Raw genomic sequence first — 14,970 nt, forward strand, 5'->3', positions numbered from 1 at the left:
GGCTTAAATCTAAAAATGACAACCTCGCATAATGGTTCACGCTAATGAATAAATAGGGGGCTTCTGTGCTGCCGTCTACAGTTCATGCACGCTCCCTTTTGGGCCAAAGCGACCATTCTACGGGACGCAGTTTTAGCGAACTCGTTCCATGCCTAGTCTACGTTTGTAGGTACGCCGAGGTGGGCCCAATATATGGATCGAGATTAAAGCTGCGACAAGTAATATTAATGTTTGACTCACAACTCACAGACAATGTTATCTCTAAACGCGTGGAATAAAGTTTGTAATACAGTGTAGGCGGAACAAAACCAGTTCTTTTTGTCATGTTAATGGTGCTAGGCTTCTAAAAAAAGTAAAAAACCTTAGCTCTAAGTCCATCAGTCTCCTTAGCGAGTCGATGTCTGCGAGCTGGAACAGGTCACTGAAGCGGGGTGCCTAGGGCTCTACGGCATACGTTATAGTACCTAGGGCTAACACAGCTAAAAAAAAGCTAAGATACCTTAAGTTTAGTCCCGACTCCATCAGTCCCCTGCACCAATACAGGATCCTTAAGCAGCGGGTCCATGGCCGCGAGCTGGAACAGGCCACTGAAGCATCCCAGCCGGCCTAGGACGCCACGGCGATGCGTCCCAGTAGCTAGAGGCTCGATCTTGCGCACTAACAACGCTGCGGCATCGATATCGACACCGGCTTGAAGGTAGGAGAGGCCGTTGATTCTGGAAAGAAAATTTTTCATTTAAAATTAACGAAAATTTTTCATTTAAAATTAACGGGTCATTTATAAAATATTGGTTTATTAGTGAACACATCCTCTACCTTAACCGACAAAAATAGGAGAATCGGTCGCTTACAATGAAGATAAACGCGCAAAGCTTAACGCAGATGGCGCTGCAATCGTTAAACAACATGACACAACATCAACAATCTGGACTCTACACATTGTTAATCGTATATAAAAACCAAATGGTTAAGCGCGAATTGCATCCACACTTCCTGATATCGGGCCGGAAATCAGGGGGCCTACCGCGAAAACCGAAATTCCCAAATTGCGGAAATCTTTCTCTTTTACTCTCAGTAAGACGTAATTAGAATGACAGAGAAAAATGCCCACAATAGACGCACTTCGATTTTCGCGGTTATAGCTCAGGCCTGATAAAGTGTGGATGTAATTGGCTCTTTACGGTGACAGATGGCTTTCGCTCAAGGCCCCAATTATTATACATCGATAATCTCGACACAGCGGAACGGAATAGCGATTAATTGAAGCACTAAAAATTAACATGATAGAAATGCTAATGGATAATGAATACTTTATGATATAATAGAATAACTCAATTATTGCCTAAAACATATTTTAGTTGGGTTTGGTCGGTATCCCATGGATTTCCGCCGCTGATTATTATAATATCGAACTCACAAAATCATACTGGTTGATAATAATATACAAAGTTGTGTTATAATGGTTATTTGTTCATTTTAGGTAGTTGAAATCCTTTGAAGTAAAATTAAAATTGTAAAAAATGCCGATACTTTATCAATATGACTATAACGATTTGGCCACAACTTTTGGTTACTGATTGTTAATCTTACATAAAATGTGGCTGTTTGCTGTTTGTGTGGCTACCACACAACCTAAGAACAGATGTGGCTATCTCACATAGTTTCTGACTTTTTCCCATCCACAGTTTATAAATTATTCTACTGTCATAAACCCAAAAAAAGATTTCAGTCTATAAGACGAAGTGAAAGCATATATATAATATTCCTAAAGATGGAGTCTAAGCCAGCTGTCACCGTAGCCACATACTTTGAACCAACCCTAATCTGATGGTGTTCTATTGGAATATCGGAACGCAACGAAAACAAAACGTAAACGTCAAAATTGACAGCTCGATTACTTATCTGCGCTTGTTGACCGCGACCGACCGACACGTCGCAGGAGTAAAACATTTTACTTTCAAGTTCTTATTTATTGTTTAGACACTAGTAATATCGACATCTTTCTATATATTTGGCACAGTTTAGGTTAGCTCACACTAAAAAAATAAATCTTTGTAACATTGATTTGAATGACCCGTAGTTCCTGTTAGAGTCGACAATCCTAGATGCAATGGAGGAAGTGTGTATAAAACTCGAACCCTGCGATGATATCTGTATAAAAGAATCGACAGCAGAAGGAATCGACGAAGTGTGTGTAAAACCTGAGCCTTGGCAGGATATCAGTGTAAAATATGAGCCTTATGACAGTGTGCGTGTAAAAGAAGAACACCCGTCGTATTATGAAAATGTAAAAAACGAACCGACTTGCTTGAAAAGGCATGGCGAGAACGCTACGGATACTTCAGAGTTGTATGCTCACCATATCGTAAAAGATGAGCTAGTACTCGGCCCCGAGATAATGGAGAGGCCAATGCAAGGTCAGTTTTTAATAGAGTTTGATTACAATAGTAGTTATCACAGCAAAATGTGTCAAGACAGTTAAGTGTCACTTGGACCAACCACAATTAGCACACTAATCAATGTCACAGCACTGAACTATGTTGTTGAAAATGAAACTTGCATTTAATTTTGATTTTACATACTGCTTATTGGCTTATGAGGGCAGTATAGCAGTTGTTGATATCAAAAATATCTTTTGTTATCCATTCCAAAAGAGTCAACGTTCAGAATGCTGCCAAAGAAAATTCGTACAGAGGTAAAGTAAAAAAAAACCCCTTAGTTTGACATCCAAAATAGATGGCGCTCTACTGCACCATATGTTTTGCAGTCAGTGAATTGTCAAACGCCAACTTTAGACAACCCGAGTTAACGCAATATGTATGCAGCTGTATGGCCCCATCTCATTTACCTAACAAATTCGAAGCATGAAGCTTAACAAAGCTGCCGTTTCCCAGCTCCATATAACAGAAAAAGTAGTATACATACCTTAGCCAGTGAATGAGAAAGCCTCACATCACATGTTTGCTATATTATACATGTGCTCTGAAACATTTCTTACTTTAATGCCCTAAGTATAGGGTTGCCATCTCAAAAATTTGGAAACCAGGACAAGACATGTGAAAATCCCGGATTTTAGAATCCAGAACCCGGACATGTCAACAGGTTTCTTTAAACAGGTTGTGCATGTGTCGCGGGCGGCCTAAGACTTTAAATTTTTAAACCCGGACTACAAATGAAGTCCCTACCCGGATGCCCTCTAAACTGGGACAAATCCGGGGAAACCCAGACGGATGTGATAATATGAAGTCACAAGGATTGAAAGAAATACCCGACAATAATTACTTTATTTCAGTAAACACTATTTACACGCGATTACATAAAGATTGACCAGGTTCGATTCCCGGTTATGTATGAGACATTAAAAAAAAGATTGTATGTCATTATTATTAAATTTAAAATCGAAGCCTTGTTTCCTAAGAAACTCCTGCAGCTCAATCTCAGAATATTTCCGTTGTGGTTGGGGATCAATATTAGCAGGATAGGTTAGATAACAACTTTACCCCCTTGTTAAACATATAACAACTTACGTTCTCTATTGTTGTTGTAGGGAGAACACAAGAAAAGGAACTATGTGGGAAACCCCGTACTTACAAATGTAAACATTGTCATTTTGCAGCAGTCAGAAAGTCTTCTTTAGTATGTCATATGAGGATTCACACAGTGTCTCAACAGTCTAATAAAAATGGGCTATGTGGATATACTAGCCAACAACAACAAAAATTAACACTCCACGAAAATAAATGCACTAGTCATAAGCCTTACAAATGTCGCAAATGTAGTTTTACCAGTTCCTCTAAAGGTGGTTTGAAACTTCATGGACTGATTCATGGTGAGAAGCAGTACAAATGCGACCAGTGTAGTTACAAGACTGCCAGAAAGTATTCACACGTACGTCATACGAACACGCATGCTCGTGTGAAGGCATACATATGTAGCCACTGTAGTTATGCTGCTGCCTCTAATCATGATTTAATCATTCACAAAACTATTCACAAAAAGTACAAATGTGACTATTGCGGCTATGCAACTGCTAAGAAGTCAGTCTTAGTATGTCATATAAGAAAACACACTGGTGAAAAGCCCTTTGATTGTAAACAATGTAGTTATACCACTACCACCAAATCAAATTTAATGCACCATATAAAAATGCATGGAGAGAAGCTTTACAAATGTGTTCAATGCAGTTTTGCTACTGTACACAAACAAAGTTTGAAAGTTCATAACAAAATGAAACATTCTGATGCAAAGCCATACAAATGTGACCAATGTGATTTTGCTACTGCCTTTAAAGATAGTTTCGTATCACATAAATTGATGCATTCTGATGAAAAGCTATACAAATGCTCGCAATGTAGTTATACAAGTGCCGACATACATAATTTACGAACCCATTCAATGTTACACACTGGTAAGAAGCCCTACAAATGTGGCCAATGTAGTTTTGCAACTGAAGGACGAAATAGCTTGGTTGACCATATAATGATACACACTGGTGAAAATCGACACAATGGTGAAAAACTTCACAAATGTGATCAATGCGATTATGTTGCCGTCTACGAAAGTACTTTACTGAGCCACAAAAAGAAGCACAAAGGAGAAAAAGGCGGTATAAACTCCGTTTTAGAAACCTGCCCTTCAGCCACATTACGACCACTTGCTGATCAAACTCGTGTGAAAATTGAATATGTCCCAGTATCTTTTGAAGCGTCACCAGGTTTGTGCACTGACACTACTGACACTGAAATAAACTCCCTTCTAAGTTTATCATTTATAATTTATGACTTGTGAACTTTATCAATTTGTAACTTATGACACTTTAACAATAAAAAAACAAAACATTTATAAATTAAATTTGAAATTTTGCATAAAACATGACCTAAACAAAAAAGGAGTCTTAAGAGGGAAGAATAGCTTTTTGAATCTAACGAAATAACGGTAAATTTCTATCAAATTCCATATCAGGAGAGAACGTATTCTACAAACTAAATCTTAACAAATCACTTTGGTTTTGATGTCGATCGATTCAGCACAATATATTCTAGGTTTATTTTTAGAAATAAAAAATTGTTTTGCAATTAAAAAAAAAGGATAAGTTATAAACCTAGTTTTTTGTGTCAATACCATACTAAATAAAAACCGGTCAAGTGCGAGATCGATTTACTCGCGCACCGTGGGTTCCGTACAAACTTTGAATTAATTCGTGTAACTATAAAGGCGAAAGACTTTTGAACAGAAGGACCTATACTAAGTATATTTGTGTACAGCGCCATCTATCAATTTGCGCGGTGTAATGCACGTATGTTGGTTTTTCGAGGATAATTCTCTATCATGTGAACCGATTTTAAAAATTGATCTTTTATTTGAAAAAACGTGTATTTAATGTAATTTCAAATAAATTTCAGGTGTAATAAACATACGCAAAGTTGGTTAAATTGCAAACTGAACTTGGAAAGGTTTTTTGTTAATTAAAAAAAGTTACTAATGTAAAGGTCTGATTATATTTTTCCTATAAAATATATAGTAATGTTAATATTATATAAAAGTTTCATATTTTTTTGTGGGTAAACTTTGAAAATAAGGGGGGGTGGGTATTTTTTTTTCACAATTTTCATCATAAATCAATTTTTTTCCTCTACGAAAAAAAAAACTAACAAAAAAATGCTTTGAAATGTACAATTTCAGCTCTTTCGAATGATATCCCACTTTACCTAGTCACTAGACTTTGAAGCCCCCTCTTCATATTGGGAATTTTCCATAGTTATATAATAATAATAATAATTCAGCCTATATACGTCCCACTGCTGGGCACAGACCTCCTCTCATGCGCGAGAGGGCTCGGGCTATAGTCCCCACGCTAGCCCAATGCATTTTTCCCATAGTTAGTAAAAAAAATACTTTCAATGTGTTTGGGTTAGCGTTGTTTATAACTATTCCAAATTTCAAATCGATATCTTAAGTGGTTCACGAGATATTTAGTGATGTGACAGACAGACAGACGGACAGAGTCGCACCATGAGGGTTCCTTTTGTACCTTTTTGGTACGGAACCCTAAAAATCATGGAGAATGGAAAATATTTAGAACATTGGTAGTATCCCTCTTAATTCAATATGGATACTCAAATTCTGCTATTCTTTAGGGCCCTTGAACACCGCAACTTTTTAACGCGCCGTCGACGCGCATATTTATTTAATCTGAATATTTCATTAAATTTTTGATGTGTATTCTATTGATTTCTTTTCTGCAGATTCCCAGGACGAGATTGCAATGAAAATAAAAAAGGAAACTGCCTACGAAGATAGTTTTTCATCAAATAAAAATATGGATTCTGGTGAAAAGCTTTACAAATGCGCCAAATGTAGTTATACCAGTGCCGACATACATAATTTACGAACCCATACAATGTTACACACTGGTAAAAAGCCTTACAAATGTGACCAATGTAGTTACGCATCTGCAGGAAGGAATACCTTACTTGACCATATGATGACACACGCTGGTGAAAAGCGACACAAATGAGATCAATTCGATTATGCTGCTATCCATAAAATCACTTTACTGAGCCACAAAAAGAAGCATATAGGAGAAAAAGGCGGTGAAACCTCCGTTATAGAAGCCAGCTCTACAGCCACATCAGGACCGCTTGCTGATCAAACTTGTGTGAAACTTGAATTTGTTGTGCCAGTAACTTTTAAATCGCCACCACCAATGAAAATTATGTTTTACAACTATATAATAAACATTTATGTAACCGACTGTTATTTTAAAGGGATTAGGCTCATTCTGAAAAATGGTTAAAATTTAAATAATTTATACTCGAAGCCATTGAGTAAAGAACATAGACTACATTTAGGTACACGGCCCGAAATTCTATAAACTACCTGACGCGTCGAATGATGATCCCTATTGACAGTTCCTTCAAGTCGTCTTTGGATAGACTTAATTTAAAAATAATAATAATAAGAAATAGATTTTTACAGTTATTTAGTTATGCTGGAAATTTTCCGCAAATCGACAACCATTGTGCCAACATATTCTGTGTGACCGACGAGGTAGCGCTACTCTAGCCACCCCGAAACCTAGCAGTGTCTTCAGGTTGCTAACTGCCTCCTTTAGCGTGCACGGAGTCCCTAGGTATTTGTTCATATATACTTCTACCTATTTACAGTCTAGGAGAGTATGTTTCGCTATTTCCTTTTTGACTTGATTTAAAAAGTAAATATTGAAATAGGTTTTCACCGCAATTTTATTACTAAATTGTTATATTTCTAAATAAATAAATGTGTTAAAGTACCAAAAAATCCACAAAGTCAATAAATTTGACGTTCTTGCCATGGGCGCCGCCAGGATTATTTTCAGGGAGGTGCATAATAAATTGAATAGAAGTCTCGATGCAGTCATTTATTTTTCTTGTATCATGGACCAATGATTCATGGTCAAATTATGTTCTAATGTATGGGAAAGACAAACAAATTGTATCCAGCTTCAAACGAATGTATTTAGTATGATACCTTTGGGGTGCGGTGCTTGATGTGTTAGCGTCCCGTCCCCTCCCCCTGAGTTGTGTAGTTACGGAGATATTATTTGAAAATAATGTTGTAATATGAACAACTTTACCAAAGAGACACTTCAAGTTAAGCCACCTAAAAAACTATGTTATTGAAGTAAGTTACATAGTTGACTACAATTTTTTATATCTTAGACTCCTGATATTTTTTTTTAATGGGATGGGACAGCAGTTGACATTTTAGTCCTAGAATCTGGTTAATAAAACATGAACCTGCAAAAACGCGGCAATTTCAAAATCTGTAGCAGGCAACTCTTTGATTACAATAATTGCATAATCTTGATACTTTTTATAATTTATATATTATTTTCGGTACTTAATATTTTTTCCGGACTTACACTTGTACGTTTGGCTTGCGTACGTAAAGATACATTTTTAAATTGCCGCGTTATGCCGCAGACTGTAGCAGAGGGCTTACCACGAACTTCTATAATCGAAAATTTCGAGCAACTCAGCAACTACCGCTTTTACTCCAATTAAGTAGAGTGACAGAGGTAGTTGCTGGAAGATTTAGATTTGCTGAAACTGAGACGCTTTGCTTACATGGTCAATAATAAATCATTAAATGAAATTCCATCAAATATTTTGTCAAACAGCAGCAGACTCGTCACAGTCGTTACTAAATAACAAATAATGGTGTATTTTAATGCATATTTGTAGACTCCATATTATTTTCAAGTGACGTTTTAGCTTTTTTAGGGTTCCGTAGCCAAATGGCAAAAAACGGAACCCTTATAGATTCGTCATGTCCGTCTGTCTGTCCGATTATGTCACCGCCACTTTTTTCCGAAACTATAAGAGCTATATTGTTCAAACTTGGTAAGTAGATGTATTCTATGAACCGCATTAGGATTTTTACACAAACATAGAAAAAAAAACAATAAATTTTGGGGGTTCCCCATACTTAGAACTGAAACTTGGAAAATCTTTTTTCATCAAACCCATACGTGTGGGGTATCTATGGATAGGTCTTCAAAAATGATAATAATAATAATAAAATTCTTTATTGCACACTACATAAAAAACAGATACAGAAATTGATAACATGTACACATTGGTAGGTAACAACAGGCGGACTTATCGCTAAACAGCGATCTCTTCCAGACAACCTTCAGATAGTGAGATGGCGAACGAAGCGAAGTTTAAGTGTATATTTAGGTTTCTAATATCATTTTTTTCTAAACTGAATAGTTTGCGCGAGAGACACTTCCAAAGTGAAAAAAATTGTGTCCCCTTCCCCCCCTCTAACTTCTAAAATAACAGAATGAAAAATCTAAAAAAAATATATGATATATATTACCATGCAAACTTCCACCGAAAATTGGTTTGAACGAGATCTAGTAAGTAGTTTTACGTCATAAAATTTAAAAAAAATATTTTTTTCATCAAACCCATACGTGTGCGGTATCTATGGATAGGTCTTCAAAAATGATATGTAGGTTCCTAATATCATTTTTTTCTAAACTGAGTAGTTTGCGCGAGAGACACTTCCAAAGTGAAAAAAAGTCCCCCCCCCCCTGTAACTTCTAAAATAACAGAATGAAAAATCTAAAAAAAATATATGATATACATTACCATGCAAACTTCCACCGAAAATTGGTTTGAACGAGATCTAGTAAGTAGTTTTTTTAATATGTCATAAATGGTACGGAACCCTTCATGGGCGAGTTCGACTCGCGCTTGGCCGCTTTTTTATAGCATATTTTTGGCATAATCTAGACATCAGTCTAGCATTTTTCCAAAATTCGAGCTGGCAACACTGATCAAACGTCAAAATTTACATTTCGATTTCGCTTAATCAGTCTAGCATTTTTCCAAAATCCGAGCTGGCAACACTGCTCAAACGTCAAAATTGACATTTCGATTTCGTTTAATCAAATGACACGACGACACCTAAGCCGTAGGAGTCTTCTTAAGTTTTTATTTCTCGTTTGTTGTTGTGATTATTGGAGATACTAATGTCGGCATTTGACTAGATTTTTAGAGTTTAACACTACCAAAAAAAATCTACGTGATTTGCGTGATAGCTAGTACTGTAGAGTTTCACGCGTTCTCTAGTTTAAGATGGAGTCGACATCGCTAGATGCAATAGAGGAAGTGTATATAAAACTCGAGCCCTGCGATGATATCTGTGTTAAAGAATTGTCAGCAGAAGGAATCGACGAAGTGTGTGTAAAACCTAAGCCTTGGCAGGATATCTATGTAAAAGATGAGCCTTATGACAGTGTGCGTGTAAAAGAAGAATACCTGTCGGATGAGAATGTTAAAACTGAACCGTCTTACTCAGAGACGCGTGCCGTGAACGATACGGAGACTTCAGAGTTGTATACTGGCTATATTGTAAAAGATGAAATAGTACTCGGCCCAGAGATAATGGAGAAGCCAAAGCAAGGTCAGTTTATAATATGTTTAATTACTATGGAAGGTATCACAGCAAATAGTGTCCAGAAAGTTAAGGGTCAGTTGGACTAACTACAATTAGCAGACTGATCAACTCGCTCAGCAATAAACTATGTAATTAATTTAATGGCAACAGACAGTTTTGTGCATCTGTCCCTAAAGAGAAAGAGTTATAATGCCCTCATAAGCTCAATATGTGTATCTTAAAAAAGAAATGATGTTTTAAATTGGAATTTGCATTCTATTTAATTTGAGAACTGCTTATTGACTTATGAGAGCATAGCAGTTGTGAACATAGGCAAGTGAGAGGGAAATTGAAGTTGTATGCATGACTATTGATGAAATAAATAAAAAATATATTCCATAAATTCATTAAGACAGGTCCAGATGGGTGTAACATGCAATGTAATCCATCATGTAATGTAACAGGATATTCGTGTGTTAACAGCACTTTGAGCATAACAAATACTGCTCATGTTGGATCCATCGACTGTCAGTTTTAGCGTGCAGTGCCGCCCATAAGTAGATGTTATATTACACGTAATCTTACATTACATGTTACAACCACCTGTGCCCAATTTAACACGAAATATTTTACCAAATAAAAATATTTGTCTTAACATTCACTTTCAATCTTGCTTAAACCAATCTGTTTTACCTAATGTTAAAATGCATGTTACTCCACCAATGTTTTTACAATCACAACAGAAATGTGTTTTTTTTTATACTACAACTGTGAATTAGTGTTGGTTAATCTAAATTTAATAAGCATGAAACCATCAAAGTCTGCATCCAGATCAAACAGATTAATCATATATGTATTAAAGATAAGATAAAGATAGTTTATTATTCAAGTAGGCATGTTACAATGCGCTTATGAACGTTAAATAAAGCTACACCGGCTCTAACCCTACACCTCTGACCTGAGAAGATTTAAATCCCCCCTCAATTGGAGGAGGGTATACCAATATGGACCGGCAAGAAACTCGGCGGGACACATCTTTTCAAAACATTACATCTTGTAATTAACATGCATTAAATAAGAAAAATAAAATACAATTTAGATTACTATAGAAATCATGCAATTACATACAGTAGCTACTTTTCATGTCATATAAAATCATACAAATACGTAGCTCTTTCAGAAAACATATCGAATTCTTACGAAAGAAAAATGAAGTTAATAAAGAAATGAGAATATATTGCTATACCTACAAAAAATATTTGATGTGCTTTCTTACCTGAGCTGTGTCACCTATACAATGATTTTACATATACACATAGTACAATAAATTTAATTGCTACTTGTTTTTACAGTTTCTGGTTTGGACCATGCATGTTTGTCTGTCAAGTAGTCCTCGTATTACATTTTGAAGTGTGACAACACACTCTATTAGGGAGCGGCATGCACAATAACGGCTCTTCCTGAATTAAAAATGTAATGTGTATCAGTTTGTAGCGCGAATGAATAAACTAGTGGATATGAAACGACAGCTTTTTAGTATGAAAACCAGTAAATCCAAACTCACACATTCATTGTAAGTTCATGCAACATGGCATACATTAAAGTTTTAAAAAACTTTTTTAGGTCATGAAGGGTCTCTTTATTTGTTAAGAACTGATGAGAAAGTTGCATCCGTAATCCATATCCGCAAGAGTGGCAAAGTAATTTGATGCAAATTTTGAGTTGTTTCCTCACAGTGGCTGGTAGAAATGAGTTTCAAGTTAGTTAAGTACACCTTTGTACATAGCAAATATTCTGTTTTATTGTATCTTAACCTGTCTTATATTATGTATATGTACAATAAAGTGTTTACATACGTACATACATAATAGATACATAATTTTAAGTAATAAAGGTTTTTAACTTTCATTTGGATATCATTTGTAATGTTTTACACTTAACATTTTTCCTCGTGAAGGTTTGGTGTAAAATTTTGTATTTTACTGTGTGGTTAAGTTTGTATAACCCTAGAACCGTAAAACCCCCACAACACTTAACTTTCTACTTATCGAACAATCAATTTAGGAATCTTTCACTTGCTTGGTATATCAATTTTAGCTCGAGGGGTTAAACAAGAACTTTACCCCCTTGTAAAACAACTAACTATTTATGTTCTCTATTGTTGTTGCAGAGAAAATTCAAGAAGAGGAACAAAGTCGGAAACCCCGTAATTACAAACGTGGTAGTTTCGCACAAGCCAGAAAGTTCTCTTCAGCACGTTATATGAAGGTTCACACAGAGTCTCAACAGTCTAATAAATGCCGACTTTGTGGATATACTAGTCAACAAAAACAGACATTAACACTCCATAAAAAGAATTGCACTGGTCATAAGCCTTACAAATGTAGCCAATGTAGCTTTGCCAGTGTCTCTACGGGTAGTATCAAAAATCATGAAGTGATTCATGGTGAGAAAAAGTGCGATCAGTGTAGTTATGAGTCTGCAAGAAAGTCCTCATACGTACGTCATATAAACACACATGCTTGTGTGAAGGCCTACATTTGTAGCCAGTGTGGTTATGCTGTTGAATCTAAACATGATTTAATTATCCACAAAACTATTCACATGGATAGAAAGTACAATTGTGACTATTGCGGTTACGCGACTGCTAAAAAGTCAGTGTTATTAATTCATCTAAGGACACACACTGGTGAGAAGCCTTTCGATTGTAACCAATGTAGTTATACCACTACCAACAAATCAAATTTAACGCTTCATATTAAAATGCACGCCGGACAGAAACTTTACAAATGTGGTCAATGCAGTTTTGCTACTGTACAAAAACAAAGTTTGCAAGTTCATAACAAAATGAAACATTCTGATGCAAAGCCATACAAATGTGACCAATGTGATTTTGCTACTGCCTTCGAAGATAGTTTCGCATCACATAAATTGATGCATTCTGATAAAAAGCTATACAAATGCTCGAAATGTAGTTATACAAGTGCCAACATACATAATTTACGAACCCATACAATGTTACACACTGGTAAAAAGCCATTCAAATGTGACAAATGTAGTTATGCATCTGCAGGAAGGACTACCTTACTTGACCATATGATGACACACGCTGGTGAAAAGCGACACAAATGAAATCAATGCGATTATGCTGCTATCCATAAAAGCACTTTACTGAGCTACAAAAAGGAGCATACAGGAGGAAAGGCCTGCTCTACAGCCACATCAGGATCACTTGCTGATCAAACTTGTAACTTGAATTTGTTGTACGAGTAACTTATGAAGCGCCACCGTGTATGAAAATTATGTTGTACAGCTATCTAATAAACATTTATGTTACTGACTATTATTTTTAAGGGAATGGCACATATAGAATAACGGTAAAAATTTAAACGCTTCATACTCGAAGCCATTGAGCAAAGAACATAGACTACATTTACGCGGCCCGAAATTTTATAAACTACATGACGCGTCGAATTATGATCTTTATTGACTTCTCCCTCCTCGTCGCCTTTGGATAGACTTAATATAAAAAATAATAATTTAAGAAATAGGTTTTTTCTCAAACTTGCTATGAAATGATGCCTTTAGACGCATAAAACCACAAACGCGAAATACCAATCCCAGGTTTTTTGGTATTTTGCGGACTTCTAAAAAATATTACGCAAAACGCCAACTACGCATAATACCACAAACGCGAAATACCAACCTGACGTGTTGTGGTGTTTGGCGATTTTATTTATTACGCAATATACCAAACACAATACCACAAACGCGAAATACCAACTGGAACTTGTAAAATATAATATTTACAATCGAAGTATAATACCTTTCATCAACAACAGCCATTCGTTATCTAAAGAGGTTTCATTTTATAAGGACCTACTTGTCTAGATAATTAAAACTAATGTCTATGATTTGATTGCAAGGAAGATATGTCAGTATATAAACAAACCTTTCAATAAGATGTGTAAAATGACGGAAGCAGGAAAAGTTGTATTCACTGTGAATCAAAAGGGTTTTCCGGCATTATACCTCAATGGCTATCGATACAATAAATCAAAAACCAACAAATCAGAAGAATCAAGTATTTGGAGATGTGCAAGTAGTCGGGTATATCGCTGTAATGTATCGATAACGTGTTAGTTGGCATTTCGCGTACTGTGATAGGTGGTATTCCGCATACATGGTATTTAGCGTGATTTGTGTTTTGCGTAATTTCATGTTGGCGTTATGCGTGGTTGGTGTTTCGCTTAAGTGGTTTTTTGCGTAGAGTTGGTGATTCGCGTTTGTGGTTTTATGCGTCTAAAGGAAATGATGACATGAGCATGACTTACGTCAAATTAGGTCCGGAAATACTACATATCAGGTGCAATGAGTGAAGATGATATGTAAAGGAACTTCATACTGCCTTATACTTATACACCTAGGACTGTAAAGCAACCTTCTTTTGTTTTTTAACGTCAAATTGTCACACAACGTCTTGGCATTCAACCATCTACAAAACGCGTCGTTCCTACATTCTCATTTGGATTAGCAACCTTGTGTTTGATAAAAATTCGCGCCCCCGAAATAAGTTTATCATAAATAAATCGACATGACACTGGCAATCAACAGTAAGCCATATTAAAAAAAAAAAAAAAACAAAACGCGCGCAGCCGGATTGGTATAGGAATATTTAAGTTAATTATTGACATATTTTTCTAGTTTTTTGCGTAATAGGTACGTATTCCTAAATCTATAATTTAAAGTTAATAAATAACTTCTTAACAATAAAATTCCTTTGTTTCCATAAGACAGCGGCTTCTTCACCAGGACTACAGATGAAACTTACAGTCCACAACCGTGGCTGCACTGTTTTTTCAGCCCAAACTTGTGTGTGTGACCACATGACAAGATCGAACACAATAAAGTACCTCGGAATTGTGATAGACGAAAAATTAAACTTCAGGCCGCATGTGGAGGCACTGGCGGGTAGGGTCCGAAAGCTGATATACACTATGAAGTTGCTAAGAGAATCAGCTGATTTCCCCCTATTAAAAA

The 14,970-nt window shown here is 36.1% G+C and overlaps 3 protein-coding genes across 6 annotated transcripts in view; 2 read left to right on the forward strand and 1 right to left on the reverse strand.

Moving 5' to 3' along the window:
• The window catches only part of LOC133524103 (trifunctional purine biosynthetic protein adenosine-3), a 70,866-nt gene that overhangs the window by 19,162 nt on the left and 36,734 nt on the right, over window positions 1-14,970 (reverse strand). For both annotated transcript variants that reach the window (XM_061859951.1, XM_061859949.1), the window contains exon 8: window positions 500-716. In XM_061859951.1, coding sequence (XP_061715935.1) covers window positions 500-716 — 217 coding nt within the window. The remainder of the gene's footprint in view (window positions 1-499; window positions 717-14,970) is intronic.
• Window positions 1,891-7,234, forward strand: LOC133524106 (zinc finger protein 431-like). Of its 3 annotated transcripts, none has more exons than XM_061859954.1 (3): window positions 1,894-2,417; window positions 3,548-4,714; window positions 6,246-7,234. In XM_061859954.1, the coding sequence occupies exons 1-3, from the start codon at window positions 2,111-2,113 to the stop codon at window positions 6,515-6,517; spliced, it is 1,746 nt and encodes a 581-aa protein (XP_061715938.1). In that variant the 5' UTR covers window positions 1,894-2,110; the 3' UTR covers window positions 6,518-7,234. The 3 variants fall into 3 exon arrangements, with proteins under 3 accessions (XP_061715940.1, XP_061715938.1, XP_061715939.1); XM_061859955.1 differs by lacking the exon at window positions 1,894-2,417 and adding an exon at window positions 2,441-2,695; XM_061859956.1 differs by lacking the exon at window positions 3,548-4,714 and having other exon boundaries at window positions 1,891-2,417.
• On the forward strand, window positions 9,454-13,270 carry LOC133524111 (zinc finger protein OZF-like). Its single transcript, XM_061859961.1, has 2 exons — window positions 9,454-9,957; window positions 12,101-13,270. Exons 1-2 carry the CDS (start codon window positions 9,630-9,632, stop codon window positions 13,060-13,062), a joined length of 1,290 nt encoding a protein of 429 aa, XP_061715945.1. The 5' UTR covers window positions 9,454-9,629; the 3' UTR covers window positions 13,063-13,270.

Source organism: Cydia pomonella, chromosome 13, assembly GCF_033807575.1.
Source record: "Cydia pomonella isolate Wapato2018A chromosome 13, ilCydPomo1, whole genome shotgun sequence".
In the NCBI taxonomy this organism is placed as follows: domain Eukaryota; kingdom Metazoa; phylum Arthropoda; class Insecta; order Lepidoptera; family Tortricidae; genus Cydia; species Cydia pomonella.